This window comes from Chrysochloris asiatica, unplaced genomic scaffold (assembly GCF_000296735.1).
Source record: "Chrysochloris asiatica unplaced genomic scaffold, ChrAsi1.0 scaffold00090, whole genome shotgun sequence".
Lineage (NCBI taxonomy): Eukaryota > Metazoa > Chordata > Mammalia > Afrosoricida > Chrysochloridae > Chrysochloris > Chrysochloris asiatica.
In genome coordinates, this window is record NW_006408608.1 from 3,959,833 (window position 1) to 3,976,588 (window position 16,756).

At 51.8% G+C, this 16,756-nt stretch overlaps 1 protein-coding gene across 1 annotated transcript in view; it reads right to left on the minus strand.

Moving 5' to 3' along the window:
• The window catches only part of CROCC (ciliary rootlet coiled-coil, rootletin), a 43,776-nt gene extending 32,586 nt beyond the window's left edge, over nucleotides 1-11,190 (minus strand). Inside the window, exons 1-8 of the mRNA XM_006866411.1 lie at nucleotides 11,131-11,190; nucleotides 10,483-10,624; nucleotides 9,157-9,311; nucleotides 4,295-4,480; nucleotides 4,109-4,192; nucleotides 3,963-4,024; nucleotides 3,706-3,871; nucleotides 2,752-2,858 (exon numbers count right to left, since the gene is read on the minus strand). Of these exons, the coding sequence (XP_006866473.1) occupies nucleotides 2,752-2,858; nucleotides 3,706-3,871; nucleotides 3,963-4,024; nucleotides 4,109-4,192; nucleotides 4,295-4,480; nucleotides 9,157-9,311; nucleotides 10,483-10,624; nucleotides 11,131-11,190 (962 nt within the window). The remainder of the gene's footprint in view (nucleotides 1-2,751; nucleotides 2,859-3,705; nucleotides 3,872-3,962; nucleotides 4,025-4,108; nucleotides 4,193-4,294; nucleotides 4,481-9,156; nucleotides 9,312-10,482; nucleotides 10,625-11,130) is intronic.
• Nucleotides 11,191-16,756: the final 5,566 nt, after the last annotated feature.

Here is a 16,756-nt window from a genome sequence, read left to right on the forward strand (position 1 = left end):
GTAAGGCAACCAGGCATCAAAAATGCTGCCACCTTTCTGAGGGAACCTTGCCAAAAAAACAAAACTAAATTAAACTAAACAACTAACCCTGTAGCTAATCAAGCCTTAGATCCAGCATCCAATTTGCCAGAATTACAGGGGGCAGAGGGGCATGTTAAATGACACCACAAGGATGTGGCGAGCAAAATCCAAACTGGAAATCTCTAAGGACAACTGTTCCTATTGCTTGAAAGAAATCAATGGCATTGAGAATGTTGCCTTGGGCATTGTGCTCTTTTAAGCTCTATCTGTTGTTATTGTTACGTGTCATCAAGTCGTTCCGACTCATAGCGACCTTGTATAGGGTTTCTGAGGAGGGACTGATGAGCTTTAACAGCCGACCTTGAGGTTCAAACTGACTTTGCAGTCCTGCGCATTAACCCACAGCACCATACCAGGACTCCAAGATCTGTCTACATGGAATCAAATTAATAACAATTTAAAAACTTAGATAGGAAATTTAGGGGACAGTGGGATTACATGATTGAGGGGGTGGTGGGTGGGCAGAACACCTTGGAACAAGAGAGAATGGCTTCATAACTCATACAATGTAAGTAATCAGTCTCACTGAATTGCACCAGTAGAAATAGTTGACATTAATGAGTCTAACCATTCACTTCTGCAGACTAGAATTCTGGGTATCTATGTCTTTTCCCCACTAGAGGTTGCAAGGTCCTTGAGTGCAGGAGCCAGAGATCCTAGTGGATTAAAAGCAAAGTTCCAGAATCAGACAATTCTTTTTCTTTTTTTTTTTTTAAATGTTTTATTGTGAATTATGTGATAGTTTACATGGGAGAACATTAGTTTTACATTCACCCTATCGTTTATTGTTTCATTGCCATGGTTACAATCCCCTCCATGCATCATCAACCAACCAAAGGGTATACCCTGCAAGCCTGCCCCCAGTGGTCAACACACAGCCCCTCTTTTTCTCTGGGTCTAGAGTCCCCAGCTGCTCCATCTCTCCACGTCATTGTCTCTGCCTCCATCTCTCCACGTCATTGTCTCTGCCTCCATCTCTGGTGTCATTGTTTCTCTGGGTAGGGTCCCGCTCTCTGCGCTTCTCCCTTGATGGTCCCAGGGACCTCCGCTCCTAGACTGAAAAGTTAATCACTCCCCTCTTTGCTACAAAACGTCTACCTTTACATTTCCAACTTTCAGAGTCAGTCCTGATAACAATTATTCACTATTGTATCACAAGAGACCTATCAGCATTTCCTTTCATCAGCCCAGCCTAGACAGATTGGATACTACTCAGTGGACAGTCTACCTTCTGCCACGCCCTCTGGATCTAGGCTCCCTCTTGAAAGGTTGTAATCCAGTCACTTCTTGCCTTTGTAGCCCCCCCACTTTGGGTAGCCAATGTCCAAGTTGACCATCCCGGTCTACTCTGTGTATGGGAGGGGTGGGAATGATCCTCCATGTAAAGATTTGTTCCCTCTTTTTGAGCTACTGCATCCATAAGTATAGGTCAAGTTCATCAAATTGTATCAGATGACTCTTTTTCCTCTTCGTGCTCCTCTGGTTGAGCTCTGATCATCCAGTCATTGAAGCCAGGACAAGTGGGTATTATCTGCAAGTGTGGGTGTTCTTATGCATATGCCCTCTCTTCTTATCAGCTGGACGCTTCACTCTCCACTCTAGTCCTCTGTAGCTATGTCACTGACTCTGGGCCCAAGAGTCCCCAGGTCTTACCACACTGCTGGCCAACCAGGTCTCCACCTGGGTTCACAGGAGTCTACTGGATGTTGTAGGGCTTAGCTCACTGCTTCATTGCTGTTTTCCCCTCACTTTCCCTTATTGGAGACGACCATGGTCACCGAATCAGACAATTCTGATTTGGTCATTTGCTTTACCTTGGGGAAGTCGCTCAACCTCTCTGGGCTTCAATGTTATGTGTAAAATGGGGATTCACAGTCAGTGATGCTGTGAATATTACCTGAAATAAGGTGTCCAGAGTCTGCTGTTGTTGCTGTTAGGTGCAGTTGAGTTGATTGTGACTCACAGTGACTCTGTGAACAACAGAAGGAAACCCTGCCCGTGTCCTGCACAGCCTCACAGTTGTTAGGTTTGAGCCCATTGTGGCTGCCACGGTGTCAATCCACCTCATTGAAGGTCTTCCTCTTTTTCATTGATTCTCCACTTTCCCAAGCATGTCCTTCTCCAGAGACTGGTCCCTCCTACCAACAGGACTGACAACATGTCCAAAGTTCAAGAGATGAAGTTCGTATTTCTTCCAGAACAGATTTGTTAGTTTTTCTGGAAGTCCATGGTACTTTCAATATTCTTCATCAACATAATTCAACTGCATCAATTCTTCTCCAGTGTTTCTTACTCACTGTCCAACTTTCACAAGCATACGAGGCAACTGAAAACACCATGGCTTGGGTCAGGCTCACCTTGGTCCTGAAAGTGGTATCTTTGCTCTTGAACACTTCAAAGAGGTCTTTTGCAGCAGATCTAGCCCAATGCAATATGTCATTTGCCCAAGAGCCTAACTCTGAGTAAATGCCTAGAAAACACTAGTTGTTGTGATTGTGGAGACTTGTCTGGTGTCACCTCTGTCCTCACAGGGTCTGGCACACAAGTGATTTGAACTGAAGTTTATTTGAGTTAAGTGCAATTTAAAGAGTGGGTTGGCTCGCAGCTGCTGCAGTCTCTTCAAACTGCCCCCTCCACCTGCCAGGCCACCCCTCTCAGTAGATATCTTACCTCTCAGTGGACATCTTCACCTTGCTGACCAGCTGTCGGACCCCCACAACTTGCCTCCAGAGGATGAGCAGGCGGCTGTGCTCGTTACTGAAGTAAGTGTTGAAGGACTAGAGGGAAGATGTGTCTGGGTGAAATGATGCCATGAGGGTCTGGTTTGCTTCCTCTCCCAAACACTCCCAACTACAGCCACCCACAGCGTGGGGCTTCCCACGGCCAGCACAAGGGCTATGCATTGGAGCTGCCAGCCCCCATGGTGTCCTCTTGTACAGGGAGCTGGGTTTCAGTGTTTCCATCAACAAAGGCAGCGAACAGGGCAGGAAGTGCCGAGAACCTAGGTTTATTAGGTGCAGCTACTTTTGTTGTTAAGGAGCTCTTGAAGCGTAGTGGTTATGAATTAAGCTGTTAATCTCAAGGTCAGCAGTTTGAAACTACCAGCTGTTCGGTGTAAGATGAGGCTTTCTGCTTCCATAAAGGTTTACAGCCTCAGAAACCTTGTACAGGGTCGCTAAGAGTTGGAACCGACTCCATGGCACATCAACACCACGTTTGTTGTTGTTAGTGCTGTTGAGTCAGTTCAACCCTGTGTAGGGTTTCCAAGGAGCAGCTGGTGAGTTTGAACTACCGACCTTCTGGTTCAAACCAAATTTGCAGTGCAGTCCTTATCCTACAGCACCACACCAGGACTCTGGGTTTATCAGGTGCCGCTACATAGCCTTTCTTTAAACTGAGCACAATGACATGCCTACCACATGATTAGTGTGAAGTATCTGTACACCTGGCCCATAACACCAGGTACAAAGCCAGCTATGAGAATGACAGCTCTTAACCTGGCAGACAGGACACCCCTCCCCATCTCCCTCTCCAGACTTCAGAGTCCTTACTACTCTACCCATCTCTTCGGCTCACGGGGGACCCACCAAGACTAACTGGCCTGCCTGCCTCCATGATGCCCACCTCCTCCTCACGCCTCCATGCTGCCTCTCGCTGTTCCAGCTCCTGGCGGCTGCGTGTCCAGTCACTGGTCACCTTGCGTATGTCCTCGCTCAGAGCCTGGTTGGCGGAGCCCACTTGGTCCAGTTGTTCTCGGAGCATAGCATTCACCTGGGCCAGGCTGGCGCTCCTGAGCCAGGTCAAAGGGGAAGGGTCAGGCCAGCCCCACTCTAGGCCTCACCCACTTGTATCAGAAGGTCCCCTCCCCTACAGCAGCCCACCTCTGCTGCTCCTCCTCCAGCCTAAGGAGGGTGCTCTCCAGGTCCCGGCTGTGCTCACTGTCCTGGGGGAGGGGCAGCAAAGAGGAGCAGCAGGTTAGACACATGGAAGGCAGTGGCAGCCCTCCCTCTACCCTGTCAGCACCCACCCTCAGTCGTTGCTGCTCCAGCTCCGTGGATTGCTCCAACAGCTGCTGCTCCATCTCTGTGCACTTCTTCTTGTACTGGAGGATCTGGGGGCCAGAGGGCAGAGAGCAGTGGTCAGCCCTGGGGGGCGGGGGGAGTGGGAGGAAGTAAGCACATGGGCAGGCTGGAGCGGGGTGGGCAGCCCTGACCTTGGCCTGTAGCCGCTGCACAAGCTGGGCCTGCCGCTGCTGGCCCTCCTGATAGGCCTGCAGCTTGCGTCGGTAGGAGGCTTGCTCCTCTTGCAGCTGGCGCCGCAGCTCCACGCTCTGGCGGACCAGCCCTCTGGGCTCCAGCGTCTCCAGCTCCCCAGACTCCAGCCGAACAGCCTGCTCCAGCTGCAGGGAAAGGCCCTGGTTGAGAGTGCTGAGCCTCTCAGGAAGGCAGGCACAGGTTTCTGCAGGGGGCGCCAGGCTGCTTTCCTGGCACCTGGGGGAGGCGGGCACATGTGGGCAAGCCCAGGATACATGAGTGAGCATGCATGTGCTAATTAATTAATGTAGCTGTGCATGGGCACACAGACCGGAAGTACATACATGTGGAAAGCATGCACACATTAAAGTGGGCCCACTAATGTGTGAATGCAAACACGTGCATGCAAACTCAGAGGCTCTGGCTGCACCCTGTGTCTCTCCTCAGAACAAAGCCATGATTATTAATCATGCTGCCCCTCCCCCACCTACCACCACCACCCACCCACTCCTGCAGGAGCTCAGGAAAGTCTGGTGTTCTCCATTCTCTTAGTGTCTAGAAAGGAGGTTGAGATGAGTAAATGGCATGAACACATGGAAACACACTCATAACAGAGGTATCAGCACACACAGGAATATCTGAGCTTATCAAAATGCACATGCATAAAGCACACAGGCAGTCCCAAACATACGGGGGGTGGGGGACATGATGAACCCCTCCCATCCATACACACCGGATGAAGATTGGTAAGAAGTGTAAAGGAATGCTCCAAAATTCAACATGTGCTTATTAAATGCTCTCTCAGCCCCAGCCCCTACCACCGCCCCCCCACCCAGGCAGCTGGGAACTCCTGGGCTCAGAGTCAGTGACATAGTCACAGAGGACTAGAGTGGAGAATGATATGTCCAATCAGAGCCCTTTGGGCAGGCCAGCCCCTTCCCTGCCCAGACTGCCCCACCTGGAGGACTCCTGCAGCCTCCTCTAGTTATTTGGGGGTACGGCTGATGCTGGGTGGGGCTGAGCAGAGGAATGAGGTCCTTAGAGAACCAACAGGGCCATTCTCCATGAAGCTCAGCTACCTATGAAGCTGACCCCGACTCACCATCCACCTCCCCAACACCTGGCCTTCACAGCGGCCTTCATGAAGGCACCCAGACCCCCTAGCCAGTGAGTGCCACGTGGGTCAGCCAATGGGAAGGGCAGCCGTGACGTCCATGCTAAGCTGAGGTCTGGACCGGGACACCCAGCAGGTCTACAAGCCAAGACAAAGCTTGAGACAACCTCACATCTATGCCCGGGGGTGCCCACACTAAGGAAGGGCCTGCTGTGCCTATAGGGTGGGGGAAGGCCGTGTCTGTCTGAAGTCACCTAGGTGAGGGGTGCGGGGGGGCAATGGTCTGTGTAATCGCTGTGGCTAAGGTGCTGTGCACTGTGCATTGACCAGCATCTGGACAGTGTGTGGACTCACCAGTGCAGCATGTGGTATCATTTGTCTCCACCTGGGACCCTGTGTGTCTCTATGTGTCGGTACTGGGTCATGTGTCTGGTGCGTCTGTGTGTACCTGGGCCCATGCTCATGTGCATGTCTACGTATCTGTGGGTGTCACAGAGGTGTGAGGCTGACTGAGTGGGGTTAGGGTGTGTGTCGGCAACTATACAATGTGTGGGACAGATTGTGGGGCTGTGTGCTTTGTGCTGTCCTTGTGTATCTGTGAGACTGGAGACAGATGTGTCGTCTGCACTATGGGCACATCGTGGTGGTAGGACCATCTGTCCAAGTGGCACGTTCTGTGGGTCTGTGTGTAACTATATGGTGTCTGACCAAGGGTGTGGAGTAGACTGTGCATACTCTGTGAGCCTGAGTGTCCGAGGGGTGGGTCTCTGTGGCACATGAGTTTTGGATATCTGTGTGTACCATGTGGGGTGTGAAAGTCACCAGCCGCTCCAAGGCACAAATCTGAGGCTTTCTACTCCTGTTTTACAGCCTAGGAAACCCTGAGCAGGGTCGCCATGAGTCGGCGTTGACTTGCAGGCAGCAGGCTTGGGTTTGGTGTGAACCAGGTACTATTTGCTTCTGTGATTAAGACGGGTCTAGGGTCAGAATCAACTCGACGGCACTTAACGACAACACTAGGTAGTTGCTGGACTGCAAAGCCAGTTTGAACCACAAGATCGGTGGTTCAAGCTCAGCTGCCGCTCCTCAGAAACCCTACACAGGGTCACTGTGGGTCAGAACCGACTACTACAACAACAGGCAGTTGCTGGGTACTCCACCTCTTCCCAGTGCTCAGAGCCAGGCCCAGTCCACTGTCGGTCACACCTCATTCCATCCCATAAACCTGGCCCCTCACAAAACAGCCTTTCAATTGCATTTATAATTCAGAAGGGGAGGAGGCCACCATCACACTAGGGATAAAAAAAGTTTACCGTCTCCCCTGGCAACTGCTGCTCTAGTGCCTGGGATTCAATTCAACTCGGTCCAGGTTGCCATGGACACTGGGGGAGCTCAGGGGTTCTCCTCTGAGCTGAGGGGGTGTGGACATCCCTCTTTCCCATCCTCAGCTGCCTCCCCTACACCTGTTCCTCAAGAGCAAAAATGGAGGCAGGGCTCCACAGGAGCTGTGAGGTCCTTTCTAACTTGGGAGGTGCCCCCACACCCGAAACCTTTGCCTCAGTTTCCTTACATGTAGTTAAAAAGACATAGATCCGTACGCCACTACCACTACTCTCTATGCCAAGGATGCTATGGGGCTTAAAGGGTCAGAACAACCTCCCTGACTGTCCCGCATCTAGCCCACATGCAACCGCTGGGGTCACAGGGCGGCCCTGCCACCTTCAGGTACTGGAACAAGTGGGCAACAGGGAGACTGTGCCACAGGATAGCAGAGCTCTGAACTGGAATCCAGGAAACCTGAGTCCACATCCCAGTCCCACCGCTGACCTGGACCTCAGTTTCCCCATCTGTAGGGAGGTAATCTCCAGGCTCATATGTTCTCTGTGGGCCAGAGAGGATGCATACTGAGCAGTATACAGTTCAAACACCGCCTTCTCTCTACTAGTAAGTTTTCTAGGCAAAACCGGTCCCCTCAGCAAATACGTGCTAACAGAGACAGGAGCCTCCCACCTCTTCTTCCCCTTCCCTGCTGGCCACATCATGAGCCAGAAGTTGGCATTTAAGAAGCAGCCCCCCAGGGCCTGGCATGGGACCAGAGACTGAAAGAAGAAAGGTCTAAAACCAGGGGACTAGCTCAGGCCCCCAGCACCACCACAATGCAGGGCTGGGGCCAGTCCGTCCTCCAAACCCCCCTCCGCACCCCCAAGCCCTGGGAAGACTAGCTCTGCATTGTCCTGAGTGCTAAAGATTACCAGGGATCCTCACCCTGCTCCTCGGCAAGTCCCAACAAGTCAGGGGCTAGTCCAGGCGTGCAGACATCAGGACACGGCGGACACACAGGCAAACACAGAAATGCGACTCGGCACACCAGGTCTGGTGTGGATGCGCCTGGCTCAGGGGGCCCCGGGCTAACCTTGGTTCTGCCACTACCACACAGGGGCACGTGGTCCAGGACCTGTCCCCTTTAGGTCTCAGTTTCCCCATCTGTAGCATCATGGGGTCACACTGGTTAGTACCTGAGGGCCCTTTCAGTTTTCCAGGGGCCAGTTGCCCCACGGAAGCCCCAGCCCAGTTTGTTCACAAATCCAGGAAGCAAATTCACAATTGCAGAACTCTGGTCTGGGAGTCCAGACCTGGATTCTAGCCGTAACTGGTCACGTGATCCTGAGCCTACTGCTTCTTGTCTCTGAGCTTCAGTTTTCTCCTCTGTGAAATGAGCATCGTAATGGTACTAACCTTGATGCTTTACATATAAAGCATCGAGCACATGCCTGGCACTCAGTAGCCACTCAATAAGTGTCAGCTACTATTACAAATGTTACTACCACACACACATCTCCCATCTGCACACACACACACACACCTTCCCTCGTACAACTTTCTCACTAACTTTCAACTACCATCAACTCCCTAGGGTCCCCTCCTACAAGCCTAGGGGCCCAAAGGAGACAGCGCATCCTAAGGATCCTGCATCCTGGTCCTGGTTTGCACCCACCTCTTGCCCTGGGCCCTGCACCTTGGAGGCAGGCCTGGCTTCTCCTTCTCTGCTTAGCAGAGCCTCACCCCCATAGGAAATGGCAGCAGACAGGCCTGAGAAATGGTGTCTGTGCCAATACCAGCCTGCTCCAGAGCCCAGCCCCTGCCTCAACCCAAACCAATATCCAATGCTGTCAAGTCAATTCCAACTCTTAGCAAGCCCATGTGACTCAGAGAAGAACTGCAGGGTGTCTATGATTGTATTTGTACAGATGCAGATCACCAGGCCTTTCTTTTGTGGTACCTCTGGCTGGCTGGGAATGGCCAATCTTTTGGTTAGCAACTGAGTGCAAACAGTTGGTGCCACTAGGGATTTTGCCTCAACCACAAGGAACATGTAAATGAAAGCAAGAGGAAATGTCCAGAGAATTGAGGGGCAGGAGAGCCCTTTATGATTCTGTTCTCTGTGCCCTCCACCCCAATTAGTCCTGGGACAGACGGGAGTGAAACACCCCATGCCAGGTATTTTAGCCCATTGATTCCTCCCTCACACCAACTGCATGTCGTATGACCATTCCACTTTGGCTCAAGGCCATTCAAGTTGACAGAGCTAGGATTTGAACCCAGGCCGGCTCAATCTTTTGATCAGCATGTAATCCTGGTCTGGCAGTCTTCCTGAACTAGCAGCAGGGGAGCCCCTGGACCAACCCCTAAACCTGGGGCAGCACTCACCCTCTCACTGACCGCATTGAACTTGATAGCGAGTTCGTCGCGCTCAGCACGGCTCTGGGCCAGCAGGTCCTCCACTCGGGTCAGCTCCTTCTGCAATAGCTGATTCTCCTCTTGCAGTGACAACAGTGAAGCCATCTCTGTGACCGCCAGCTGGGCTGATGAGGGACAGTCAGCCCCTGGTTGGCTTTCTCTTGGTGTCAGTGGGACATCCTCCCTCCACCAAAATCCTACCCATCACCCAGGGTGGGAAGAAGCACCAAGGCCTGGGTGGGAATGGGCATGGCACAAGATCGTACAAACGCAGGTGATGAGTAAAGGGTGGGGAAAAGAGAGGGGCCCAAAAACAGACTAGAACTTTCCCCCCTGCAGGCCCCCAAGGTACAGAGGAGCGGCTCAGTCTAGGAGGCAGGAGAGTAAGCCTCAGAACCTAGTTTCCTCCTTTTCCAATGACTGCTCTTCTCTGACCTCAGTTTTGCCCATCTATAAAATGGGTAGAAAAGTATCTAGCTTTGGTCAGGCAAGCCCAAAAGCCTCTTTAAAGACAAGAATCTCATGTAGCTTCTGAAGCTAGACAAGGTATTACAGGTCAGGTTATTAGGAGAAAGGGGAAGTAGAAGAGGAAGAGGAAAGAAAGGCTAGAGGGAAAAGCATGGGTGTCTCCTCCTATGGGCTCCTCTCTACTCTGGGAGACACATGCTGCAGCCTGCCATATGCTTCCAGCTCAGAGAGAGGGGCTCTCTAAGCCTCTCCCTGGTTAAGTATGCCAGGGGCCCTAACAGCCCTGGTCCTCCAAGGAGCAGCCAGGCCTTACCCAGTAGTTGCATAGGGACTTTGAGAGAACCAAAACACCACCAGGAAGAGAGGCAAACACGGAGTTGTGTCCTTCACAGACCCTCAAACCATATAGTGAGGCTGTGCGTGGGCACAAGAGGGGCCCATTCACCTCCCTGTGTGTATGGGGAGTAGGCGGCACTACCACAAAGTCCTGGTCTGAGCTGAGCGATGCCCCTTCTACCTCTACCTCAGCCAGATCACACCTTCCCTGGGAGGGAATATGGTGATTGGGGTTCAAGTCTTTGCAGCAGGCTGCAGGCATGCAAGGTGAGGGGTGCTCAGCCTTTCTAACCTTATCACATGGGGTGCATATCTGGGCAAATGACATTGAAGCTCTGAGCCTTTATTGCCTCATCTGTAAAATGGGTCTCTTCATTACAGGGCTGTGTCTGCCTCACAGTGAACATTTAGGAAACATGACCATCACTACTGCCTGCTGAGGAGGGGGACATGGGAGGTGGTCTGTGGAGGGCTAGTGCAGGGTGGTGGTACCTGTGCTCTCAGGCTCGGAGAGGTTTCGGGTAACAATCTCCCGGATGCAGGCGGATAGGCTGGTGGGCTCAGAGTCCTGGGCCGGGTCCTGCACACTCAGGCCTTTCTCCTGGCCAGGCCTCAGGATTCTACTCTCCAGTGTCTGCAGGGGATGAAGGCAGCTCTGTGGGGGCCTGGGACAAGGCTCAATGGCAAGTGCCCAGGAGACACGTTCGGGAAATCTCCAAAATGTAGGAAGCTTGGACATCAGAATCCAATTGACAAAGAGCTCCGTGAGAGAAAAGTCTGGGGTACCTCTGCCCTGGAAGGACTAGAGAAGCACGCCAAACCCCATGGCTGACTAGGAAGCCCATTGGACAACTCAAGGTGAGTGAGGCCCCTTGTGGTGACAGAGAACACACAAAAATGAGGTTAGGGACCCCCCCCCCAGGGTACTGGGATAAGGAAGCCAGGGCAGTTGGTTCTGCTCCCCCACCTCTCTGCCCCCAGTCTGGTGGATAGCTGACACCAGGGTCCCTGTGCACCCCAACACTGTCATACCTTCTCCCACTCTCAACCCCTACAATGCACTAATCTTTTCTCACTCCTGCTAAAACCACCCACCGCTCCCCTGCCCTGGATAGGGCAGCCACAGTCCCCAGGACCCACCTGGATAATCTTCTCCAGGGTCAGCTGGGCTTCCAATGAGCACTCCAGCCCTAGGCTCATACAGGGGGCTGTGGGCACCTCTCCTGGCCCCAGTCTCCTGGGCCCCAGAGACTAGATGAGCAGGTTTGCCCCTCCGCCTGGGCTACTGTGCTGAGCCCTGGACAGATTAGGTTTAAACCCAGCAACTCCCCCATGTGACCACTAAGGGGGAGGAGCGGGGTGGGGGGGTTCAGGGAGGGGGAGGGGTGGAAGAGGAAGAATGAGAGGGTTGGAGACTGGAGATGGGGGTGGGGAGGCAGAGAAGGAGGGCAGGGGTGATGATGAGGACCCCTCTTGGAAGGCTGCTGGGTCCTAAAGCTCACCAATCCACAGGGTGTGAGCAGCATCCAGGGGCCACAAAGGCCAGAGTCCTAAGTCTAAGGACTGGTTTCTCTGACCCAGAACCCGACTCACATGGTTTGTTAGGAATGTTCTAACAGGGCACTGGCAGGACGTGTTCCACATGGGTTGCAGGCTGTGGAACTGAATCCCACCACCAGCTATGTGCCTCCAGGAAAGTGACTTGGCTTCTCTGAGCCTGTGTCCTCATGTGGGAGACGAGGATAATATCGGTGCCTACCTTAGGGAGTTGCCTAGGGTGCTAAATGAAATATCCTGGGTGCATAAAGTGTGCAGCACGTTTGAAAATGCAAAACGAACAATCTCCCACATAGGGTTACTGTACAGATTAAATAAATTGTCAGGTTTATATCACACCTGGCCCATTAAATAAATAAATAAAAACACCAAACCAGTTGTCTTCAAGTCGATTCTAATGAATGGCGGCCCTAGAGAACACAGTAAAACTGCCCCTTAGGGTTTCCTACAGTGTCACTGTGTGGTAGGAACAGCACTGGACTGCTAACCGCAAGGTCAGTGATTCAAACCCACCAGCCGCTCCTTGGACCCCATACAGGGTCGCGATGAGTTGGAACCGACTTGATGCCACTTACCAACAGCAACAATCTTTACAGAAGCCGACTGTCCCCTTTTTCTCCCCTGAAACAGCTAACAGATTCCAATTCTCATCTTTCAATGATCAGCCCAGCACTTAACCACTGCGCCACCCAGATTTCTTACCTGACCCAGAGTGGATACTCAGTAAACAGGAGCTTCATGAGCTTCCAATCTTCATTGGCATCACATCTGGTTACCTTCCCAAGCTCAGCCTCAGGGCACCTTTTGCTGTGATGTTGTTGTACATCAGTGGGCCAATCCACAGCCAAGGAAGCCTGTCTGGACTGCTCAGGTCTGTGGGTCCCGTGTTCCCCCCCACCCCCCCACCTCAGTTTTGCCACCTGCCTGGGTCTCTCTCTCCAATCATTGGGATAATGTGCACTGAGAATCTACTACATGCTGGGCCCACTCCACACAGAGTTTATTCATATTGGTGGTGGTGGTGGCGGTGTGCCGTGGAGTGGGTTCCTACTCATAGCAACCCTGTACAGGATTTCTGAGGCTACAAATCTTTTTTGTTGCTGTTGTTAAGTGCTGTCGAGTCGGTCCCGACCCATAGCGACCCTGTACAGGGTTTCTGAGACTATAAATCTTTACAGGAGCAGAAAGCTTTATCTTTCTCCCATGGAACAGCTGGTAGTTTCACACTGTTGATCTTGAGGTTAGCAGCCCAAACCGTAACCATGACGCTACCACAGCTCCTTTTATTCATATTAGAACATTAAAATCTTCACCTCAACATTTCTAGATGAGAAAACTGAGGCTTGTAGGGGATGGGGCTTTTACTTATCCAAGGTGACATTCCACTGCTGGACATGGTAAACCCAAAATTCATTCCACACCGCCTCCCAACACTGCCTTGGGGCAGGACTAGAGAGTTGTACTTCTGAACTCTACCACTGTGTCTGGGTCAGACCCAGGGATACAAGACATGCTGCGTAAATGTACATCAGTCCAAGCCTAGGTTGGGGCTTCCCGCCCCCAACCACACTGTCCCCTGGCTGGAAGGAAATAATGCTGAGGTCCTAGGGGATGGGAAAGACATAGGATGGAAGGGGCCTGAGTCTCCAGGTCACCGCAGGAAAGGTCACCTGCCAAACACTTAACGGCACTTTTAGAAACAAACTTACACTGTGTTAACCCCCTGAGATGTCAGCATTCCACTCTCACAAAAACTAGTGCTCCCTGAGGTAAGTATTGGCTAGCATTACTGTCCTCAGGGCTCTCATTAGCCTTAGTGGCTCTTCCCAGTTTCCACACAATAGGCCCTGAGGTACTGTTGGGTGAATAAATGCATCTTTTATACTCATTCTGGACTCCTGGTGTGGCACTGTGGGTGAATGCGCCAGACTGCAAAGGCATTTGGTCAGTGGTTCAAGCTCATCAGTTGCTCCTCGGAAACTCTATACAGGGTTGCTATGGGTCGGAACCGACTCGACGGCACTTAATAACAACATACTCATTCCCTTCCCACTCCCAGTTGGCCCTCTGTTGTTGTTGTTAAGTGCCCTGGAGTTGGTTCTGACCCATAGTGACCCTGATAGGGTTTCCGAGAAGCAGCTGGTGAGCTTGAACTGCCAATCTTTAGGCTCGTACTGATTTTGCCACCTCTAAACCTGCTGCCTGCCAGTGCTGGTCTCAGTAACTAGTCCCCAGAGCCTGTCAAACAATTTGTCCACGTTCACTCAGCCCAAAGAAGGAAAGCTGTAGCCAAGATGTAGGGGCACCAGGTTCCAAAGCCAAGCTGCCTCCTATCCCACACGTATATACATTAACAGCAATGGCTACCATTATGAAGCACCTACTGTGTAAGCCACCACCAACTCTTGCCTGGACTGCTGAGATGGCTCGTCATGGATCTCTTTGTATCTACCCCTCTTGTTCCCTGTTGGTCTATTTTCACACAGCAAAAACTATGCCCATAAATGTGGAAGTTGCACTGGTGAATGTTTTGGTTTATATATATTTTACTACAATTTTAAAACGTAAGAAAGAAATGATGTCCATCCTCTACTTAAACTCTCCACTGGCTCCTATCATGCCCAAAATAAGGTTGTCATGCCCACAACCTTCCTATCACTTTTTCAAACACACCAAGCTCCCATCTTAACTTACAGTCTCCTCAGCCTGGAATGCCATCACACCCTGCCTTCCTTTGCATGGATGACCCCTCTTGTTAACCAGATCTTCCATCATAAGTGTCACCTACTGAGATACTTCACAATCATTAGAAAAAAACACACAACAACTCTTGCTATCTGTTCATTTCAACTCAAAGTGGCTCGATACAACAGAGTAGAACTGCCCCATAGGGTTTCTGTAGCGCTGTGTACTAATGCGCTGGACTACATGAACTGCAAGGTCAGTGGTTCAAACTCACCAGCCACTTCTTGGAAACTTTATACAGGGTCACTATGAGTTGTAACCGACTCGATGACACTTAACAACAACAAATCTTTATGGAAGCAGACTGTTAATATCTTTCTCCTACAGTAACTAGTAGGTTTGAACAACTGACCTTTGGGTTCCTTATCTTGGGTATATATCCAAATATATATATACATGTATATATATACACACAAACACACATATATTTATATATATAACTATTTGCTATCAAGTTGATTCCAACTCCTGGGTTAATGCATTAGACTGCAGTCAGTTTGAACCGCAGTGTCGGAGGTTCAAGCTCAGCAGTTGCTCCTCAGAAACCCTATACAGGGTCACTATGGTTCAGAACTGACTCAATGGCACTTAACAAGAAAAACAATAACACCAGGGGCTGAGGGAAGGAGAGAAAGAGGAGTTTATTGGTTAAGAGGTTCCTTCTGTTTGCGGTGATGAAACATTTTTGGAAATAGACAGGGTGACGTCTGTACAACACAGTGAACTAGATACTTAAAATAAGACACCTTCTGAGAAAGCTAACTAACCTGACCTTCCTAGCTGTACCCTGTCACTGTTTTCTCCATATGGATGTCTGTCTGTCTCCTTCAAGGGCCCAGATCATGCCAGCCTTTTTCACTGCTGTCTCCACAGTGTCTAAGGCCTAAAGTTCCCTAAACAGTTGTTACATGAATGGATGAACGAATACTAAGAGACATGTAATAATGGGGGAAACTAAGGGACGCGGATGAAAACAGTTTCCCTTTGGCTGTGACTGGAATCGAATTGGGTGCATTTTGACCATGGATTATTGATGTTACCCAGAGATGGGCATTGCTGGAAGACATAAGTGAGCACATATCCAGCATTTGTCAGATTCCTGGAGTTCAAGGTAAAATCAGGGAGTGTACTGTACCAGCTGCTCCAGCACTGGAAGTATGTCTAGCCTCAAAGTGCTGACTCCCTTACCCAAGACAAGAGAGAGCGAATGGGAAGAGAGGAGTTAAGGATACAGTATCCTGGGGTAAGAGCTCTGGTTTCTGCGTGGATAGGAAACTCCTAAAATGCAGGGGAAGGGGGGGGAGGGGGGGTCAGGTTCCTGAGCTCTTTCCAGAACCCTACCTGGCTGAGGGTGAAAGCCTGCCACAGGATTTATTTTTTAAGCACCTGCTGGGAGCTCAGCTAAGGAAACAGGAAAGCTGGGAGGTAAACAGGCAGGATCCCTCCCCTCAATGTCCCAGCCGCAAAGACTAATCACTAATCGGTTGAGGAAAACTGATCACCAAAGGTGCCGACATCTGCCCCAGTCTAGTCCCCGTATTAGGTGGGGGATAAAGGGGGGGGGGGAGAGTAACAGAACAGGAATGGGATGGAGCTTGTTTAAAATGTGGCCCTCAGGCCCCATTTTGAAAACCCAAGGAGTGGAGAACTCCTGCTTGCTGTGCAATTTTCAACAACTCAACTAGCCACTCTTTTATTCATCGCTAGATAATCTGGACTCTCAGGGTTATAATGAATATGAAACAACGTCCTACACGAGGAGGGCGCACTGAAGCCCCAGCCTGAGTTGCCAGGGAACCGCCAGAGCGGAGGGGTCTGTGGGCGGCTCCAGGCCTCTGCTCCCGAGAAGGATCCCGCTTCCCTTGGCTGCTGCAGCCCGCAAAGAGCGGGGCAGGATTCGGGCAGCGCGGAAAGCAGGATGTCTGCACAGCCCGGCAGGCGCGCTCTCCTCGCAGCCACTACAGGTGGAGGTGGCAGAGGGCGCCGAACGTGCCCAGAGCGCCCCCCGGGGAATCCCCAGGACGGCGACCCCGCCCCCACCATGCGCGCGCGCCCGGACTGTAACCTCGGCCCCGCGGCCAGCATTCAGTGCTTCCGCAGCCTCCTCCCGTCGGGGGCGCTCATGCACAGGCCTTAGACCACGGGAACGCGCCCCCCCCCGCGCGCGCTCCCGCTTTCCTACCTCTGCGCGTTGCCGCTGTCGCCGCCGCCGCCGAGGCCGGGCGGGCCGTTCTGGGCTGGGCTGGCCTTACGCCGCGGAGTGGGGGCCTGGAGGCGGAGCCCGCGCCGGAACCTCCCACGGCTCCCGGGTCGGGGGCGGGACGAGCGGGAACCGGGAGCCAGCGGGCTGCCTTCCTCAAGCGGTTAGTGAAGCATCATGCAGAGGGCTTTGCATACACGAGCTCATTGGCTGTTCTGGGTAACCCAGCACTGAGGGATTCTGATCCCCTTTTTGCGTGAACGG